Source organism: Myotis nattereri, assembly GCF_964212035.1.
Source record: "Myotis nattereri genome assembly, chromosome: 7".
Lineage (NCBI taxonomy): Eukaryota > Metazoa > Chordata > Mammalia > Chiroptera > Vespertilionidae > Myotis > Myotis nattereri.
Genome location: NC_138082.1, coordinates 11,677,843 through 11,700,816, shown reverse-complemented (window position 1 = coordinate 11,700,816; position 22,974 = coordinate 11,677,843). Strand labels below are relative to the sequence as shown.

Sequence of the window (22,974 nt, the reverse complement as noted above, 5' to 3'; positions counted from 1 at the left end):
AGAGGAGGGGGGAGGATAAGAGATCAACCAAAGGACTTGTATGCATGCATATAAGCATAACCAATAGACACAGACAGTAGGGGGGTGAAGGCATGTGCTGGGGGCAGGGGGGGGGGGGCGAGGAGCGGGCAGGGAGAGGACAATGGGGTAAAAAAGGAGACCTATGTAATACGTTCAACAATAAAGAACTTAAATTAAAATAGAAAGGAAAGAACAAAGAAAAAAGAAAGAAAATGAAAAGAGTGGCTATTCTAAACAATAGAACTATCTTCAAGAAGAAGGGGAAAGGACTTAAATAGACACTTTTCAAAAGGGGACATACAGAAGGCCAAGAGACATATGAAAACAGGCTCAAAGTCACTAATCACCTTAGAGATACAAATCAAAACGACAATGAGGCACCATCTCACACCTGTCAGAATGGCTATCATCAACAAATCAACAAACAACAAGTGCTGGTGAGAATGTGGAGAAAAAGAAACCCTCATGCACTGCTGGTGGGAATGCAGACTGATGCAACCACTGTGGAGAACAGTATGAAGTTTCCTCAAAAATTTAAAAATGGAACTTCCACTTGACCCAATAATCCCACTTGTAGGAATATATCCCAAGAAATCAGAAACACCAATCAGGAAGGATATATGCAACCCTATGTTCATAGCAGCACAATTCACCATAGCTAAGATTTGGAAACAGCCTAAGTGTCCATCAGCAGATGAGTGGATTAAAAGACAGTGGTACATCTACACTATGGGATACTCCGCTGCTGTAAAAAGGAAGGAACTCTTACCATTCACAACAGCATGGATGGACATGGAGAGCATTATGCTAAGCGTTAAATAAGCCAGTTGGAGAAAGATAAATATCACATGATCTCACTTATTTGTGGAATATAATGAACAACATAAATTGATAATCAAAAATAGATCCAGAGATAAAAAATCATTGAACAGACCATCAAACTTCAGAGGGATGGTAGGGGAAGGTGTGTAAATGTGTGTGTGTGGGGGGGGGCAGGTAAAGAGATCAACCAAAGGACTTGTATGCATATAAGCATAACCAATGGACACAGACACTAGGGGGATGGGGATGGCCGGGGAGAGGTCAATTGGGGGAAAAGGAGACATATGTAATACTTTAAACAATAAAGAATCAATCAATAAAGAATCAATCAATTTATATATTTATTTATAAATATATAAATAACACCAGAAAAGGAAGACTAAGGGGAAATGTGCTAAGGTAAATCATTTCCCTCCCCCAAGAAAACACTGAGAGGTCAGTTGCTGAATATCAAATGTTTATTATTTAGTTTCCTGCTACTGCTAAAATCCATTTCATAAGCAGCTCCTCTTCAAACCAGTTTTTATTTCACAGAAATTGTATCCTTCAGCAATTCACTTTGAAATGTGCCATGCTGAGGATGCAGATGCTTCAGGGCACGGCTTGGGCAACCACGCCACATGAAGGGCCTCCCCACCCTGATCCCCCACACAGAAAGCTGCCTTAGGAAACACCTCTGCAAAGCCAGCCAGGTTGTTCAAGTCCGCTGAAAACAAAGAACATCTTACTTGATTCAAATTACAAATTCAGTATTGTACTGTACACATCTAGCATTACACATGCTTAAAATAATATAAGCATGCTTAATGACATATCGGATCTTACTTTTTTTTAAAAAAAAATAAACTATAAGCAGGCAACTACACATTTTAAAACGACCGTAACCCCATTTTCACCTACAGTTAAAACTATCGTTGAATACACATTGGCTGGTTCAGAAATCTTTGGCATGCACACAGGAAGTAGAGAAAATATCCAGGCTAAGAATAACCACGTTACACATATCTAAGCATCTTCCAACCAAATCTGTCTTGAAGGGCCAGGCCAGCTTCCAAGTGGCATGGTTTCTAGGCGAGGCCATCATGCTGATGCTTCTTCACAAATCCTGGAGGGACAAATGCAGGCTCGCCCGCGGTGGTCCCAGGATGACGTCAGCCTCTGAGGCCAACAGCACCTGGTTGGCCCTCGCTCAGGGGAGTCTCTCAACCCATGGAATTCCATCCAGGTCTGATGGCTGCTCCAGGCTGATGGGGCTCATTTCAGCCAGTGGAGAGTGGAGGCAGCAGGGCCGGAGTTTGGCAGTGACCTCCGGAGACCGCAGCTTTGATACTGAGTAGATCATTGTCTCTACCCCAGGACCTTGATTACAAATATAGCCCAGCTTGTAATTTAATAGCACCTTGAAAACATAGGTAATGGTAGAAAACAGGATCATAAAATGAAGTCACTTTCCATTCTGGCCAATGTTTCCTACCACTAATACCAAGTCAAGAAAATACACCATGTTAACTGAATCTAGGGACAAAAAGATGTCTATTCTTGTAGGAAGAATATAAGTAAACCATATTCATCAGTGTGTGTGTGTGTGTGTATGTGTGTGTATATATATATATATATATATGTATATATATATATTCATATATTATACTCATATATTTATATATTATATAATTATATCATTATATAATTATATATGTGTGTATATATGTGTATATATATGTATGTATGTATATATATATTATATTATGTATTTTATGGAGCAGTAGAGGAAAAAACATAAACATAGCTCCCTCCTCAGAGCATCTATCAAATAGTCATGTAGAAATATTTTTAAAAGAAAAATTGAGAGCAGAAGGTATCTAAACTCTTGGAGTGGCGGACGGGAGTTCAGAGGTTGGAGAAGAGTACTATGCACTAATGCATCAGTACATTATAGTCACACATTGATGCCTCAGAAATAAAATAGCTACAGTTTTGAAGCAACTCCTCTACTGTCTGATTTAAAACGGGAAGCTCATCCTACAAGAAGAAGAGGTAGTCTGTTAGTGAACTGCGGACTGATGCTGGCCCTCAGAGGCCCGTTTGCTTTGTGGATTCAGTGCCCTTGGCGTATTTTAACAATGTTTGTAGATGTGTTTGTTTTACTGGCTAGAAGCAGATGTGAAAGTGATTCCATCCCAGCCAGGTCTGTTTGTTGGTACACGTGACCCCGGCTTTCTATAAAGTTGCAAGGGGGTGTTTGTTCCCATAGAACTCAGCAGCTCTGAGGCAGTCTGTTAATATCCCTGTTGACTGATATAGTTGCTGGTCCAGGTTGAACAAAACATCAGTAGAAGATGTATGTAGTCGAATCAAGCCAGACTCTCCAGGGTCCAGGAAATGAGGAAATCTTGCACTTCAAGTAGCAGGGAGATGACCAACATGGTTCATGCCTGGGTGCTAGAGAGTCCCAAGTTATGAGCAACATCTGTAACAACAATGTAGCATAAATTCTTTTAAAGCTCTCCATGTGCCAATTTCCTTCCTCAAGTTTCCCCCTTTTCTGTCTCTTATAAACACGTGCACAAGCACACATGCATGCACACGCACACGCACACAGACACACCCCATCCAAACTTTTCTTTATCAGTCAAGACCCAGCACCAGGTCCACATTTTCCATACAGTTTTGCTCAGCCCACTCTCAACTCCTATATAACAGATATTATCTGAAATGTACGCTTCGCAATTACGTACTTTTGACATTAACACGTAACTCCACCATCCATGTAAACATATCACCTCTCCCAATGACATTACAAACTGCACACAAGGACTGGGGTCTTCCTGCCCTCTGCCCAGCACACATTACTCAGCACAGTGCTATTCACATAATAATCTTTCTTTTTTTATTTTGTTTTATTGCTTAAAGTATTACAAAGAGTATTACATATGTCTCCTTTTTTTCTCTCCCCTTGACCTTCCCCTGGCCTCCCCTTCCCCCCAGTGTCTTGTGTCCATTGGTTATGCTTATATGCATGCATACAAGTCCTTCGGTTGATCTCTTACCCACCCTCCGAACCCTCCCCGGACTTCCCGCTGTAGTTTGACAGTCTGTTCGATGTTGCTCTGCCTCTGTATCTATTTTTGTTCATCAGTTTATAATGGTCTTAATTATCCATAAATGAGTGAGATCATCACATAATAATCTTTCAATAAATATTTGCCAGAGGTGCTGTGTCAGGCTCTGCTTGGAATTGGATATGTGTAATCCTTTCGGGATATAGAGAAGGAAGGTCCTGCTTCCCCTCAAGAAACTTACTCTCTGGCCATTTGCATAGTTATTTGTTTAAACCCAATTAGAAGAGATATACTAGGCTTGGTAGGTGGAAAATGAAACCACCCACCTCTGATTTCAGCCTCAAGGGGTGGACACCTTTGTGCATACTGATGGTTCTAGCACAATAGTCCATGGTGCATTTCTCTGCTTTTCTGCCTCAGGGCTTTCTCTGAAGACTTCTGAGCCCCTCATCCCAAACACAGAAGTTTTGGGACGTGGAAGATTAAGGTGCTCTGTAGGCAACCCGAAAGCAGTGGGGGTGGGAGCCAGTGGATAAAGCCCCACTTATGGAAGACATCTGTACACTCCTCAGAGATCCTGTGGCCTCTAGCTGAGATCTCAGTAATGCAACCTCCATTTGCGTTTCCTCCTTACCTGTCTCACTCTCCCTGTTCCCTCACCCCTTCTTCTTGGAGTCACTTTCCACCTAAATTACTTGCCACAAGTCTCTGTCTCAGGGTCTGTTTTAAGGATTCCATACTAAAGCAGACACATTATTAAGAGCACAGAGATTAAGAGAAATGATTTTTTTTTTAAATAGCAAAGTTATATGAAACACAAGCTCTTTGCTAGTGTCAAAGCTATGGTATCAATCTCTGGGGAACAAAGATGTCACTGAACACCCACCCTGAGCATCAATAATTTCTTGCATCTGAAAAGTGAGATGGACTAAAAGAGCATTTAGCTTCCTCCCTATACTTTAATTCTATGGCAGATGTTTTGTGTGTTTCTTTAATGTAAGTTCTGCACCACTGAGTTGTGGCAAAAATGCAATGGCTTCCATCTCATCATATACCTTATATCATTGCAACCTCTAAAGCATAAAATTTACACCTTTTCTACAATAGATGCTTCAACTTTTCTGAATGCTCCTCAACGTAATGACACTCAAGTTAACAATGCTTAATCTGAATGGAAAAGGTGAAATTCCCACCTAACTGGCCTTCTGTGATATACACAAGTTCTTTAAACTTGCACATTTTAACAATATCTTCACCAATTCCTCCTTCCTCCCCATGCTAACACCAACCCAGATCTGGCTTCCAAATCTCAGTCTAAAATCTCCATGTATCTATATATCTCCCACAGTGATTTTTGCACTTAATTGATATTCAGTAAATCTCATTGTATGACTTAATGAACTTTTTTTAACAAGGGAGAGTTTGAATCATCTCAATTTTTAAAATATCAATTGGAAAATTTCTTTGGTACAATAGTGATTTATGAACTTGTTTAATTTTAATAGTAGTTTATAACCTTGTTTGTTTTCAATTCACTGGAGAAAAACATAAAATCAGGTAAAATAAAAATTCAGTTTTTCACAGAAAATACAAAAAGTCAGGCTTAGAGGCATTATTCCTGCCGCTAAAATCATAAATTAAGCCCTGTGTGGCTCAGTGGCTGTGCATCGATCTATGAACCAGGAGGTCAGGGGTCAATTCCCAGTCAGGGCACAAGCCCAACAGGGGGTGTGCAGGAGGCAGCTGATCAATGATTCTCTCTCATCATTGATGTTTCTATCTCTTTCTCCCTCTCGCTTCCTCTCTGAAATCAATAAAAATATATTTTTTAAAAATCATAAATGAAAATTCCAGGCTTACTATGAAGACAGCTCTTCCCTGCCCTAAGCCCTGAATGTTGCTGTACCTGTGCGCCCTGGCTTCTTCGCCGTGTTCACCGCTGCCATGAACATGTACTCACTGTTCGCATCATGCACACTGGATCGATGCTTCTGAAAGAGAAAGTCAGAAAACAGGTTGGTCATCTGCTCTCCCCCATCTCCGTCCCTGTTATTTGTTCGTTTGTTTGTTTCGGTTTATTTGCTGACTGTCTTCTATTCTTTGTCGGAGAGGTATGTGAGAAATGTTATAATGGGACTTAGGGTCCTGGCTTTTGACTAAGTAGGAGAACAACATGAAAAGGGCTTTAAATAATAAAAAAAGCTGACTTCCTCATTTTGGCCTTTACTGTTCTTTCCTCCGTAGAATTAGATCATGGGCTCTATCTCATTCTCTTCCTTTTTATCTCTCTTTTCATATTCCATTTGGCACAAATATACTCACCGTCCGGTCAATGATCACACTGTGGATACACTTGGGTATTAGCAGGCTTGCATCATGCAGGGAGGTATAAGTTCTCTGAGAACGTGTATTGCAAAAGACTACAAAGGATATTTTAGGCACAGATTCTTGTTGTCATTATTGTTGTTGTTTTATCATTCTGCATGGCTTTTCAGTGGTTTTTCTTTTAAAATAAGGAGCCCTAATAATTTCCCATGGAAACAAACTAGCCATTTACTTCTCAGCTACTACTGGTACCTTATAAGATTTTCTCACTGATTATTTCTTTTTTTAAATTTTGTTTATTGCTTAAAGTAGTACAAAGGGTATTAAACATGTCTCCTTTTTTTGACTATTTCTTAATTAGCCAGTGGAGTGAAACAGAATGGTTTCATCTTTGTTCCGACTCTTAGGTAGTTTAGAATAAAATGTGCAGCCCACATTAAATAATTTTTAAAAGCAAGAAGCATCTATTTTTATGTGTTTACCTTCCTCATGACTTTTTGTCTTTTATGGGCCTCAATTGTCTCATCCTTGTTGAATAATAACAACATATCTCTTTGTAAGCCATCGAATAAATTTTGAACTGAAGCAGTTATAAAATAAGCTTCTGTTCCAAGTTAGTAGTTTAGTTAGTAGGTATATCTTGAGAGAGAAAAAGTAGTCTACCTGTTGATCCATTTACTCTCGTAAGAGTAATATGTACTTCTATGAGTAAATAACCATTGATATTCCTCAGTAAAATTGATGCAAGAAAAGATAGACATTGCTCACCTTATTTTTAAACCAACATAAAAATGTGCATCCAAAAATGTAGACAACAACAAAAGCTGCACATCCTATGGGTAACCAGAACTTCAGCTGGCAACAAAGCTGCGACTCTGGGTTAGAAAAAAGAAATGTTAAGAACAAATTCTAAAAATCAAATCCCCTCTTTCACTGCTGAATCCCAAGGTGATGTTTTGTGTGTTTTTTAACAAATGTAAAAGAACGATTTAATCAAATGAGCTTGTCTTCATTGCAACCATGAAACCCAGTAAATAGTAAACAACATCATTTTAGTATGATAGCAAGGATCCAAAAACTAAAACCTAAAAGACTGTACACACAAATATGTTTACAAATGTGGCTAATAAAAAGGACTTTTCTGTCTATATTTTTGCAAAAAAATAAGTAGAAAAAGTAATGACATAAAACTGTTCTTTTCAGTCATTTCACTGTGTTCTGCAAATTCAGCAAAAACCACAACCTTAAGCCTTATGTGAATAGAAGCAATAGTCATTAAGCGATGGGTTTGGATATTTGTCTTCATTTTTCATGATTTTTGATGGCATATGTGTCTTGCTTTTTATATTTTTATTGATTTCAGAGAGGAAGGAAGAGGGAGAGGTAGAAACAACAATGATGAGAAAGAGTCATTGATTGGCTGCCTCCTGCATGCCCCACACTGGGGATTGAGTCTGCAACCCAGGCATTTGCCCTGACCGGGAATCGAACTGCGACTTCCTTGTTCATAGGTCAAACCACTGAGCCATGCCTGCCGGGCAATGGCATATTTGTTTTAGAGACAACATGATCTATTTCTAACTCAGCAATCTACATTATCAAATTGCATATTACTGATTAATATCTATTATTATTAATAAATCATCTCTTACATATTTTCATCATAAGTAATTGTCATCAATTGCACCTAAATGAACTCCAACACAAAATATACTTATTTGTTTGTTTTCATTAACAAGAAAAGTCAAAATGCATATGTACAGTTACATCCAGAAGATGAAAACAATGTCTTACCGTAAATATGCAAATATTCGCTCTTCAACTTCATTTGAAAAGGAGGAGGATCAAAAATTGATAGTCTGCAGGAGTAATAGCTGTCATGAGAACTGTCCAAGTTATTCAGAAAATAAGAGACACTGTTATTGGATGATTGACAGAATTTCAGACTCTGATTGGATACGGTGTTTCCGCTTCCCTTTGTCTTACTGAAATCACAGATTATTTGCGTCCCTTTCAACAACTCCATTCTAAATTGCTGGACGTTCTCAGAGCATTTGCATAACATTTGTACACCTCCATTGTGAAATGTAAATATTTTAGACTTGGCAAAATCATCGATTTCTTCTGGATAAAAAGAAAAAAAAAGCAAAAGCAACATTTTAGGAATAGGTTGCCCTAATAATTATATTTGAATACAAAAGTAATCTCTTCATAAATTCACCTCTATTGCATAAAAATGAAAAAACTTCACAACAAAAAAAGAACTTAATAGTTAAAACTGTGCCCTAGAAGAAGCCTAACTGGAAGCTTGTCATATATGAATATATAATATGCAGTGTATCAGATAATATATGTACAGAGTATGAATGAAACAGATATGGTTCCTGCCCTTTGGCAGTTTCCATTTTGGAAGAAGATGGTAAATAAATAAATATGTAATAATGTACCATAATTTGTGTAAGGAATGGAGTACTAATTGAATAAAGGTGGTGAGATTGGTTCTAATTTCTATTGTTGAATCAGAAAATGCCACTTTTCCTGGCTAGCATGGTTCAGTGATTGAGCATCGACCTATAAACCAGGAGGTCACTGTTCGATTCCCAGTCAGGGCACATGCCCAGGTAGTGGGCTTGATCCCCAGTAGGGAGCATGCAGAAGGCAGCCAATCGATGATACTCTCTCATCAGTGATGTTTCTATCTCTCTCTCCCTCTCCTTTCTTCTCTGAAAGCAATAAAAATATTTTTTTAAATAAGAAAATGCCACTTTGAGGAAATGATTTTTAATATTGAAATTGAGGGAGGATTTGCACTTAGTCAAACAACGAAAGTTTGGGGAAGAGATTTTGGGAATGATGCAGTTAAGAAAAAAATCTTAAAAGTACAAATAGCTTAAACTAAAAATAAGTGATTATATTTAAACATACATTGATATTATACCCTCTTGCTAGAGTGTGAAAGAACAGATGCATCATTTTCAAATGACAGAAATGTGTGTCTTTTTGGAACCTCATCCATTGAAAACTAAATTAAAGTCTGATAAAAAAAAAAATTAAAAAAGTAAGGCCCCAGATTTTTGCTTGCTGTTTCATTTTTTCAAAGTAATTTTAATCTTCTAGGAAGCCAAGGTTGTTTTTGTGAGCTACATAGGGATCACAGAAGGAGGAGACTGAAAGGGTTTTGGCCTGGCTACAGATTCTCAGTTATTAGATTACTCAACCTGACCTGCACTCTTTCACAGTCTGGGAGCTCTTGGGGAATGTCCAACTGACAGCTTAGACCCGTGGCTGAGCAGTGCTCCCGCTGTGGGAGTGCACTGACCACCAGGTGGCAGCTTCTGTATTGAGCATCTGCCCCCTGGTTGTCAGTGTGCATCATAGTGACCTGTCATTCTCTCGTTCAGTCAATTTGCATATTACCCTTTTATTATATAGGGTAAGTTCAAACTGCTCATTGCCTTTCTTTTTTTCTTCTTTTCTTTTAATGTGAGAAATTTTTATGCTGAAATTGTTTAGGGAAAATATTATCACGAGTTTTCTACTTGTTTTAAAATCTCTATCTTTATTCTGAAATATTTTTTCTTTTTTTTCATCCAGATACATATTTGTTTTATATAACAAGCATATTATTTTGTTTTCCTCCATTGTCATTTAATGTTATATATATTCCATTTTGACATAGTCATCATAATTATCCTTTATAATGATGGTATAAAAGGCCATAGTGTTAATCTATCATAATTTGTTAAAGCATTTACTAATGCTGAAAGAACTGCTCCAATTTATAATATGACTAGCATTATGCAGGAGGATTCATTTACTACAACTCTACTCGCACAAATTTTATTCAAAATTTTACGTAAGATTTTTTATTAATTTTATTTAAGATTTATCACAGTTGCCTTAATTTTATTTAAGATTTGCCACAGTTACTTATTTTTCTTAATATCTGTAGACTTCAATGTATAGCTCTCATATTACTTGGGAATAGATTTTCAACTTGAGGTTTGCTTGTGAATATACACACAGGTATTCTAGCTTTCAGTTATGGCAGTCCAGTTTATTCAAACTCACCCCACACACCAAAAACTAAAATTCTGAACAAAATATCCTGAAATATTATTAAAAGAAAAGAAGATACTAGTTAAATTTGAAGAACTAGAACTCAGAGAGATAAGCAGAGCTTAGGAGCTACTTTACTCTGAAAGCATTTGCTGTTTTCCCAGATTCAAACTTTTGTTTTCATGTTTCAACTCCCAGAGTGTGAAAAGTGAGGGATCTAGTAGAAAACCCTTTCCTCAATACGCTGGGATCCCAAAAGGTTACATCCTTGGAGTACAGGTAAACCAGAAGTAAACCAGCCCTCATGCAGATTATAACCCACCTTTGAATCTCTTCAATGGTTTATCTCAATTCTTACATTTTGTTTAAGGTGATTTTAGATTATTATTATTACCCAGAGGCTTTTGAAAATAAAAATGCAAACTATTCCAGGAAGAAAAAATTTACAGGCGTCAAATCATATCTACGAATAATATTTAAATACAATGACAAACACACCATAAAAAATAATCAGACACAAAGGGAAACAAGATAACAGAAACAACAGACTACAAAAACAAATCCACAAACAATTATATATTTGAATTATCAGACCCACAAAATAAAACAACTGAGCTTACTATGTTTAAGGAAACAAAAGACAAACTTATAATAATACCTGCAGAGCACAGAAAACTCAAAAAAATATCAACTAATTTGAATAAAACAAAAATCAACAACTAACACTGGCAAAAACCATACAGATTAAAAACTCAATGGAAAGGTTAAGAGTATTAAAGCCAATGAGAGAGCTGATAAACTGAAAAAATAGGTTAGAAAATTTATTCACAGTGCAGTCATAATCCACAGATTCAAGAATCCCAACAAATCACTAGCAGGTGTTTTCAAAATACTTACATCTACACATAGCATAATGAAAATCCTAAAAACAGCAAGAGGGAGAGAAAAAAAAAGATTGATTGTCTTCAAAGAAGCACCTATTAGATTGACAGGTGATGTTGCAACAACCATAAAAGCCATGATACAGTGAAATTATGTCTTATATCTTCAACGTGGTGAAACTACCCATCAGCCTAGAACAGTGGTCGGCAAACCGCAGCTCACGAGCCACATGCGACTCTTTGGCTCCTTGAGTGTGGCTCTTCCCCAAAATACCACGTGCGGGCGCGCACATATAGTGCGATTGAAACTTCGTGGCCCATGCACAGAAGTCGGTTTTCGGCCTGGGCGAGTCTATTTTGAAGAAGTGGCATTAGAAGAAGTGGGGGGTGTCGGTCAGTCGGGCGACAGGAGACACGGCACAGGCAGGCCGCGGGATACTCAGCGCAGGGGAGATACATTCACTGAGGTCGACCCCTTCCAACTCTCCCCTCCACACTCGTCTTGTATACTTGTTTCAGATGACAAGTGTGGATGGGAGAGTTGAAAGGGGTTGACCTCAGCAAACGTACCTCAATCAGATTGAGGACGTATCTAGCAAAGGCCAGCTTAGGAGTACCCTAATAAGTTAATAACAATGTACCTACCTATATAGTTTAAGTTTAAAAAATTTGGCTCTCAAAAGAAATTTCAATCGTTGTACTGTTGATATTTGGCTCTGTTGACTAATGAGTTTGCTGACCACTGACCTAGAACATACTGTCTAGAAAGACAATAAAAGGTGTGTGTAACTTGAAACTTTGATAAGTGAAGTATGCATGTTGTGATAATGACTAAAAGAATAGATAGAAACAGAATATATAACCTCAGTGAATATCACAAAGTTCAGTCTAAAAGGGGAGAAGAGTTGGAATAGTTGAAACCAGGAAGGAAAATACAGGCATGGAAGACTTCTATGTGCTGACAATGTTGTATTTCTTGACCTGTAGTGATTGTAGGAATGAGGTAGTATGCTTTATAACTTACTCATCAACAAGACATTTATGTTTGCTCACTTTTCTTTATAGATGTTTTGTTCTAGAATTAAATTTTTTAAAGTATATAAAAACAATGCTTATTTCATTTTAAAAATAGAGGGGATAATATAAGCAAATGGGAAAAAACCAATAGCATGAGTAGAGATGAAGTCTGTATTATATAAAAATGAAAGTTGTTTTGCTTGGGGACTTATTTGTCTGAGTAAATTATGTTGCTGCTATTGTTTTGATGCTTATGTCTCTACTGTCTGCTATAGAAGATAAAATCAGTGGGCTGGTTCTCAGTTCCTTTAGAAATAATCAAAGTAAATTTCCCAAGGACTTTATAACAGCAGTAAGTAAACCACAAAGACATGTTGGACTAAAAGTTTCTGCAGCTACTGTGTGTACAAACAGACATAAATGCATTGCTCTCTATTTCTGAAGATGATTTTGTCATCAATTTTTTCCCCTTTTGTGTCCACACAAAATGGTTGGCGGTACAAGAAGGAAGAAGTTCAATTCAGTGATTCCCAAGGAAACCAGAGGCAAATTCAGGCCCTGGCATTAGCAAGACTCTGACTAGAGTACCCCTCTTGACTTCAGTCTCTTCATCTGTGAAAGGGTTAGGTTCATGGTTACAGTTAGGGTTAGGCAGTGAGACTGAAACATCTTAAAGTTCTTTCTAACCCTTAGTCACCATGGATCCAGGATCAGAACATACCATCTGAGACTGCAAGAAAGCTATTTCTTTGCTGTTGGGTCTTCCAGAGAAGAAACCATGTTCCTATAATCCCCTCTCTGTCCCAGCATCTTAGTGGGCTATTTCATGGAGTTAGGAAAAATGAGAAGTATTTTGGTAGGGCTAGGAAGACTACCTCAAGTTTTCTTGAGTGACACGGCCAACGGTGTGTGCCATTGACATCAGAGGAGTAACTGGAGATTCCCTCCTAAGTGTCATTTCTACTGGACATTCTTAATTTTTTATTTTATCATAATTCATGTAAAAATTACCTAGTCACCTTTTTATCATCAAACTAGAGGCCCAGTGCATGAATTTGTGCACTGGTGGGGTCTCTCAGCCTGGCCTGTGGGGATGAGGCCGAAACCAGCTCCCCAACATCTCCCATGGGGTCCCAGATTGCAAGAGGGTGATACACCTTGGAATCGGGCTTCCTTCTCTCTGGTTCCAGGTACGTCACCCAAGAACTGCAGCAGCCAGGTCACCACATCTCGGCAGCTCCTGCATTGAGCATCTGCCCCTTGGTGGTCAGTACACATCATAGCTACCGGTCAGATGGTCAAATGGTCAGACGGTCACTTAGGCTTTTATAGATATAGATGTAGTGATAAAAAGCCTGACTTAAGTTTCTACATACTCAATGCTTAAGTTCTCCATCTGGAAAACCACTTGGCAAATCTGTTTGTAATTTGAATGATTTCAACTAAAGAAACTAGGTATGGCATTTAATGGATTGCTTCATAATTATTCTGGCATCTATAGAACAGATACACTCAAATACCTAATCACAAATTCTCCTTAGTCTTTGGTGACATTTGAAAAACAGTATCAAAAGGAGATTATACCTGTAACCATGACTGAAGCATTTAATGGATAGACAGACACTTTAAGGAAAATCTGTATATTAATTTATACAACAAGAGAAGCAGCTAGAATCTTTTCTTCATCCTGAATGTTTTTATCTCCAAGGCTAATATTCAACCACCATTTTGATAGCCAGTGCTTGGGTGTTAAATCTGCTTGATCAGTTCCTCTTCTACATCAATAATTAAAAATTGCAAGTGTCCCCTTCCCCAATCTCTTTCATCTTGCCCTTTGTTCCTTTCTCCCATGCTTAAATTTTCTCCAGATACCAACTCTTAATATAAAACCATCCTTCAAAATGTCCTCTCCCACACTCGCCTCATTCTCCCTAACATACCATCTCCATCTCAGATACCCATACATTCTTACATACATTGCTTGTCCATGTTTCAGACACCCTTATACCAGTAAACACCCCCACATTCTTATACACATTTCCTGTAACATCAACTTCTACCCAGCATCATATGCAGTCAGACCTAGTAAACTTAGAAATCATATATCAAGTCTGGTTCTTCCATGTAAAGATAACTGATGGCTTGGGCAGTTTAAATTATTTGTCTATAAGGTCACATAACTTCTTGGGTGCATGAAATATTTGGGGTTTAATTTAAGGTGGGAGTGTCACTAGCAACAACCAAGGAAAGGTTTATGGAAGCAGGCAACCACATGAAGATAAAGTGTTCACCACAGATTGAGTGTTCACCACTGTTAAAAATCTGTCTACAGGAAGAAAGTTTAATTTCCTGTTTTATGCCCAGTAGAATGTATTCACTTCTCCATCTAAACTACAACTGTCCAAACCAGCATCATCTCTCTCTCTGGGACTACAAGAGCTTCCTAACTCTCTGCTGTCATTCTTTCCCATGTACCATTCATTTTCCTCAAGGAAACCAGTATTATTTTCTAACACACACAACTGGATAGTGCCATTGCCATGCCTATAAAACATGTAGGGACGTCCCATTTCACTTAGAATAAAATCTAACTCCTTACCTTGGTTTCAATGACACGCATGACCCACTCTATTTCTCTGAATTATAGTCACGGTGCTCTTTTTCCTAGTCCTCAAACACAAGAAGCTGGTCCCTAGGGCTTTGAAATTATTGTTTCTTTGCCTGGAATGTTCTCTCTGATCTTCATATGCTTCTTACTTCTCCAGCAACCATTGACCACTCAATCCAAAACACACCCCAAGTCATTTTATAGCATATTACCAGAGATGAAGTATTTATCATTATCTGAAATTATCTGGTTTATTTGTTTACTTGTTTATTGTCTAGTTACCCCACCATAATGTAATCTTTAAAATCAGGGGTCTTGTTCATCTTATTATAGAGATACATCCCAAGTTTCTGTAATAGTGCCTGGTATGTAGTAGATCACAGGAAATACCTCTTGGATGGATGGATGGATGGATGGATGGATGGATGGATGGATGGATGGATAAATATGTAGATATTTATAAATCTGGGAGATGAAGCATTGACTATAGAATATAAGAACCAATGGGCTCTTAGAAATGATCCAGTTAAGCCTTTCATTTTACATTTACATTTATCAAGCTAAACTGGAACCAAAAAAGGGATCATCTTTCCCAGGATTATAGCTCATTGGTGGGATATGATCCCAAGGTTAGCTATACCATGTTGCCTTTCTTCTGGAAACAAGGACATGCAAATATACAATCAAGCATAAAAGACACCTCTTCAACAAGGATATCACATTCTAATGTAAATTATCTGTTTGAGCTTCGAAGAAACAGGTTCTTTACCTGTATCTCCCAAGTTCATAAAGACATGTTTAAATGATTAATGATTTTCTTGACTCTTTTATGTGAGGGAAGGTCAGGTTTAAATCTGGTTGGTTATCAGGACCGCCAGAGTGCACAGTCATTATATTTGTCCAATGTACAGGGGTTCTGGGACCAATGAGTATTCTAACACACCTAGAAGTTTCTTAACCACAGCACGTGAATGATTTGTGATATATCTTTATCTTTGATAAAGACCATGCTATGTCTTTTAGCATTTAATACATTATATACAAATAGGAATATGTTCTCTTGAATCCTGGTAATGAGTCTTAAAATCTGGTTATTAAGTCTTAGTTTTTGTGTTGATATTATATCTGTTTACTTCTTGTTGGTATTCTCAGATTATAAATACCGCAGAGCAGCGATTCTCAACATTTTTCATTTCATGGCACACGTAAACTAATTACTAAAATTCTGTGGCACCCCAAAAGATATATTTTTTTGCCAATCTGACAAAAAAAGTTTAATTTTGACTCATTCACACCAGATGGCTATTGTTGTGTTGGCTGTTGTCATTTATTTTTATTTCAAAATCTAAGGGGAAGAGTTTAATGCCCCTGACTAAATAGTCAGGTATTGCAAGTTTTAAAAATTCTTGCTGCACACCAGCTGAAAATCACAGATCTAGAGAACAGGTACTATATCTGCTTGATCACGTTGACTACATGTCTGTAGGGTACAATCTTCCCAAAAGAGGTTCAACCCTGTTAACTGCTGCTAACTATGATTTTTATAATATTACTATTGATATCCGTAGACTAATGTTTTCAAGAGAAAAGACAGAATCTTTATATTAGGTGACTTCTTTAGGTTTTCAATTTTTTTCAGAGTATAAAAGCATTTGCAACTTTGTTTTTGGGGGAGCTGTTAAGAAAATTCTCTGATGAAAAATGTATTCCCCTGAGAATTGCCCTATGGTCCAAAAGTTTATTTGCAAGTTGATTCATTTAATATCTAAACTATTTCATTTCTTCAGTATAAGACAGTCTTGTTTGAACCCATCCTGCCACGACTCTTTGTACGCAGTTGTATTATCCCTAGTTGAAAATCTTTTAACAAAAACATTCAGAAAATTCACACAATGCAGTGATGTGAGACAAATCAGCAATTTGCCTTTGGTCTCCTAAACTCAGACTTCTAACCACAAACCTCCCAGAGGTGTCAGGGTGATAGAAAGATAAGACCTCCTGAGTTCACATTATTGATAGTGCTTATTAAACACATTTTCTGTAATCAAACCATGATAAGCTTTAGCTGAGCACAGCACAGGAATGTGACATAGAGGCAAGTTCTACAAATTGCAATGATTATTTTAGGTTTCTGTAACATTTGATCTTTTACTAAGAAATTCTAAAAATGTGCTTTCTACCACTTTTTTCACCTTTCATAAAAGCATTGTCATTTCTTATGAGTCTACTAGCTAAAAATGTAATACATACATCATTTCTATATTTGTATTATTGTTCAAAGGCACCCATACGTGATTGAAATCAATAGGAAGAGGAGGCAAAATAAGCCCACTCCAAACACTTAACATTAACAAGGGAAAAGGCCAAAAATGTGGAAAAGGAGAAAATGTAAAATAAAAAATAAAAAAGCATACACACACACACACACACACACACACACGGAACATGTGAATTGTTTATATGCTCCATACTCTCCAAGGAACTTTGTACTGTGTAATAAAACAAGCTTTGTCCTCTAAGTTAAATGAAAGATTAATTTTCTTCTAGTAAAAACCGATTTTCTTCAAGAAAATTGAAAAATCCCAGAGGTGATATAAAACTCTGCAGCAGACTGGTGCAGCCACTATGGAAGACAGTATGGAGTTTCCTTAAAAAACTGAAAATGGAACTCCCATTTGACCCTGTGATCCCACTTCTAGGAATATATCCCAAGAAACCAGAAACACCAATCAGAAAGGATATATGCACCCCTATGTTCATAGCAGCACAATTCACCATAGCTAAGATCTGGAAACAGCCTAAGTGCCCATCAGTAGATGAATGGATTAGAAAACTGTGGTACATCTACACGATGGAATACTATGCTGCTGTAAAAAGGAAGGAACTCTTACCATTTGCAACGTCATGGATGGAACTGGAGAGCATTATGCTAAGTGAAATAAGCCAGTCAATGAAGGAAAAATACCACATGATCTCACTCATTCATGGATAATAGAGACCATTATAAACTTTTGAACAATAATAGATACAGAGGCAGAGCAGCCTCAAACAGATTGTCAAACTGCAGCAGGAAGGCAGGGGAGGGTTGGGGGGCAGGAGGTAGGGGGGTAAGAGATCAACTAAAGGACTTGTATGCATGCATATAAGCATAACCAATGGACATAAGACACTGGGGGATAGGGGAGGCTAGGGGACTGTCTAGGGCGGGGTGATAAAATGGACACATATGTAATACCCTTTGTAATACTTTAAGCAATAAAAAAAAAAATAGAAAAAAAATAAAAATAAAAATAAAACTCTGCAGCAAATACTCACTAAGTAATTAATTTGCAAACAAGTTACTTCTTTAGTTATTTCATTGCCATTGATTTGAAATTGTCCGCCTAGGAAAATCACATGAGATTAAAATAGACCCAACTCTCTTCCAGGGAGAGGGAGAGAGGATTTTATCAGTACTCATGAATATCCACATACTTCCCATCCTTCAACTGTTGTGCAAAGTCCTTAGGGCACACAGACAAGGTGGTCACTGGGTGAACTTGTTTACATTTAAGGCTCCAGTGACTCACACCTTTCTCTCAAGTCCACCCCTCCCCTTGGCTTCAGGGAATATTTCCAATTTCCTTTCAACATCTCCACCTGGAAATCCCCTGACACACCAAAATTAGCATTTCCAAACTGAATTCAATATCCACTCACAAACCAAAACCTCATTCTTTGAAGGAGTCACTTGTCCAACTCTCAGAATCTCAGAGTCATCCTATTTCTCCCCCTCTGACTCTCCTGATCCAATTGGTCACCACAGCTCAAGGATGCCTATGAATTCCATTGTTTACCTCCCCTCCCATTGCCAATTCAGATCTTTCAGTGTCTTCCCTCATCTGTGAAAGCATTTTCTTGACTGTCTTTATCAATAGCAGTCTCTACCCTCTGAGTCCCTCCTCCAGGTTGCTCCCAAAATTGTATTTCCAAAAAGCATTTCACTCCCCAGCTTAAAAGGTTCTATTACATTGTTCCTTATGAGGTAAAAATAGTCAAAAATTTTTGCCATGACACAAAATCCTTTGACAATCTCAGACAGTATATTCAAGCCATACCAAAATTTTTGGCCATTCTTTTTACATTGTTGCTTCCATTTCCATAGACTAGAATATCCTATTACCCCTTTATCTGCCTAGAAACCCTTATTCATTCTTTAAGAACTATTTTGAATTGGTACCTGAGACACACACACCCCTAAAAATAACAACTCCTATTTCTATTCTCTCAATAATATTTTGCTTAAACCAATATACTTATAATTCATATATGTTTAGAACATAATTATTTTGCCCATCTTTCTCATTTAATATGAGCTTCACAAGAATAAGGACTGCTGCCCTGCCAGTGTTTCTCAGTGGTTGAGGGTCAACCTATGAACCAGGAGGTCATTGTTTGATTCCCCATCAGGACACATGCCATGGATTCAGGCTTGCTTGATCCCCAATAGGGGGCGTGCAGGAGGCAGCTGATCAATGATTCTCTCTGATCGTGTTGCTTCTATCTCTCTCTCCCTCTCCCTTCTTCTCTGAAATCAATGAAAATATATTTTTAATGAAAGAATAAGGACTGCATCATGGTCCCCCAAATAACCCCAGGACCCGGAACATATTAGAAGCTCAATAATGTTAAATGAATAAGTACAGACAGTCCTTGGGTTATGTCAGGCTCGACGTACGTCGTTTCATGATTACGTCGCCATCTCCCATTTATTTATTAAAAAAAAAAAAAGTTCCGTCATTTCGACGTCTGTTACATATGTGCTTTATGTTTTTTTATCATTTATTTACCACAAGTAAAGGTCAGGAATTGTTATCTTTCTTTTAAATTTGTTTACTGTTTCACCTCATTACTGCTGTGTATGTGCTCCACATGAGTGACATAGGTGCTTAAGTAGGTGGGTTCCAACTTATGGCAAAAATCACGTTACGTCGCGCCGTAGGAACGGATCTCCGACGTAACCCGAAGACCTACTGTACATAGAGAAGTACAGAGGGTAAGCATGGTTGGTAACTGTCCTGCAACAGGCTGAGAAGAGCAAGAAAGGCAGGGCAAGAGATCCTATTTACTGGATATCGGAGGATGCTTGTTTCCCAGTCCAAAGACAAAGACTCATAATGATGGGGAACTCAAGAATTTAAAAATCTTAGCTTTAGTTATATAGTTAATGGGCCTGGTAATTAATGCATGTAGAAAGCTATTGTTCCAGGGACTGGAATGGATGGCTGGACTTGCCCTGACTTCAGGAGGCCCGCAAGCAATTCCACCTCTGTGCCCCAGGAGGACTGTGAGGGACCTAGAAGGTATCTGAGTCATTGTGCTCCAGGGAGAGAACATCAGCTCCCCAGACACAGATAATCACCAGTCGTCAGATGAAGGGATGCTCGGAAAACCACCAGATTGCAGCTTTTATCTGATTAGTCATTTTCCCTGAATTCCAAACCCCTTATCAATTGTTTTCCTGAATTCCAAATCCTTTACCTACTTTTTTCTTCTCATAGAAAGGGTCAGCTTGAGATGAGCTGGGAGACAGGCTTTAGGGTGTATAGCACACCATCTTCTCAGATCGAGGGCCATCTGAATTAAGCGCCATAAGGATTCAGCCTTGTCTCTACTTACTGGTTCTGCTAGTGACAGGTAGCACGAACACCGACTTTCCTGGTTTCAGTACTGAGTGATTCCCAGCCAATTCTCTGAAGCCCAATAGGTCTAGAAGTTATATAAATATCTAAGCTTTCAAAAGCTTCCAAAAATAATAGCAATAACTTACTAGCATGGAGTGCTTCTTATGTATGGAGTACTGTGTTAAATGCATTGCACGCACTATGTCATTTGTTGTTCATAGCAGCCTTTTCTGTCAGATTGTCTATTTTTTCCTTATTTTACAGATGAAGAAACTGTGGTTTTAAATTACTGGCCCACGGTTATAGAGTCAATATATGGTAAAGCCATAATTAGGACCTAAATAATCTGAAACCAGAGTCCACACTCTTAAAGAGCCACTTAATGCATTAGGCTAGATTCGGAAGGTATTTTCAGATATGTATTTTCCTTCAGGATATATTGGGTATATAATTGTCCCAAACACTTAAAGTAAGTGTTTGGTGCAGTATGAATAAATTGATGAGTAAGTGAATGAATATTAATTCTGAAGCTATTTGTTTGTTGTTTATGTCACTAAAGGGTTCCATTGGGTTGTAGAAAAGCCACAGTTAGATAAGCAAGTTGTCCCAAACTGCCCTTGGGACTTATAAGTAGACCCTATTTCCTCATTCTTCTTTACAAGAGCATTTGAGCCACCTTGAGCCACTACAAGATCAAACATATGACCAATCTACTTTTGGGTGGGTTTTTTTTTTTTTTTTGGAAAAAAATTAGTGTATTTTTTGTACCACTAAAAAAATTTATTATTTCTAGATAAGATTATACCTACTAAAAGTGGTGATTTCACTTTTAGTGTTAATGGAACTCCCCAACTTAATATAATTTCACTTTTCTTTTCCCAGCCTCAAAAACATGGCTCAGAGTTAAGGATAAAATAAATGTAATACTCAATAAAATCTACAGGGTAAGAAGCAGTAGAAACACATATATTAGTTCAATTTAGTAGATAGTATTATTTAAATTGTTTAAATAGAGTCTGACATGTGCCACCTGATGGAAAGAATTGAGGACTTCAGAACTATTATTTTTTTAATGTCTACAAGGGCTGTGGTGTGTTTTTACATCATCCACTACTCCTTGGCCTTTTAGAGGGATTCTGACACTTTCTGTTGAGAAAACTCTGTGGAGGCCTGGGCATTTCTAACAATAGACCACCCAGATAAGATTAAAATCAAAATCCTATTCTCAAAGTCCTTCCATTTCATTTTCTCCTTCAGAAATAATTCCCAGCCCAATGTCAGGACTTTTCATTTTCATTCCGTTGACACAAGTCATTCTGCCTTTCATCTTTCTCTGAGAATAGTAGGTCACTCTTCTACTTTATCCACTAAAAGGTAACTCCAAGCAGGTAATTTAAAATTTTAATGGACTGATGAAACCTTTTTCTTTATCTTAAAACATAATATCAAAGGAAGCAGTACAAACTCAATGTCATCAACAGTGACATGAGTGACAAATGCCCTTAGCCATCCATGTACTTGGGCCCTTCTGCAATTGTTCTTACTTTCAAAAAAAAATTTTTTCTATTTGATGCGTAAATTTTCTACCTTTGATTTTTCCTACTGTCACTTACTAAGTTATAACATAATAAGAAATATTCAATAGACCACTCACCTGTTAGAACTTCAACTTGGAAGCAGAAGAGAAAGAAATACCAAAGGTCCGACTTCATCTTTGCCAAGAACAGATAAAATCCTCTTCTACAGAGCTGAAAAAAATAAGAGCAAAATTCATGTTCCTAGATGTTTTCTACTTGCTGGAAAGGAAGTGGCTTTGTGGGGGTTGATGCAATGTCACACTTACCATCAAGGCAAGGATGTGACTTTTTTTAAATTTATCTTTATTGTTGAAAGTATTAAAATGCCCCCTCCTTTCCTCCAATGACCCTACCCCTCTCCCCCACCCACCTCCCTAAGCAAGGATGTGACTTTTAATTGATGGCAGTGGCTGTAGGAGAGGTATTATTGCTACTCATGGATTGTTTAGGATTTTGACGACATAGGAAAAGTCTACCCTCATTGTGGTTCCAATAAAACAAGTGACAGAGACAATGCCTATTCTTTTCAGAACCACCCTACTTTTCTGAAAATTAGTTATTGGGTTAGCAGAATCTAAAAATAGCCACATGATGAATAACATATTTTGACACATTTTTGTCTTCTATTTGGTTGAAAGTTTGAAATAGGACAAGAAATAAATGATATTACAGAAATTGTAATGAAGATACCTGAAAGAAGAGTAACTTAGTAAGCTGAGAAACAATATTTACATGGCATTCACTGTTAATTATCGTTTTCCAAATGATGGAGTCAGTTTTAATCCAACATAAACCCTGCTCTGCATATTACAAAGGAGTCTGTAGAAACCAGGGACTCCACATTTACAACCTCAGATGAAAGCAAGAAAATGGAAAAGCCTACCATGATTTCTCTATCCCTGTAGGAGGATAGAGTAGACAATAACAGCAGTAATAATAATA

The 22,974-nt window shown here is 37.7% G+C and overlaps 1 protein-coding gene across 1 annotated transcript; it reads right to left on the bottom strand.

The window, feature by feature from the left end:
* Nucleotides 1-3,269: 3,269 nt before the first annotated feature.
* Nucleotides 3,270-22,167, bottom strand: ICOS (inducible T cell costimulator; the record flags this gene model as incomplete). The annotated part of the gene is made up of 5 exons (XM_081095135.1): nucleotides 3,270-3,310; nucleotides 5,809-5,893; nucleotides 6,996-7,102; nucleotides 8,022-8,351; nucleotides 22,110-22,167. 5 exons carry the CDS (start codon nucleotides 22,165-22,167, stop codon nucleotides 3,270-3,272), a joined length of 621 nt encoding a protein of 206 aa, XP_080951261.1.
* Nucleotides 22,168-22,974: the final 807 nt, after the last annotated feature.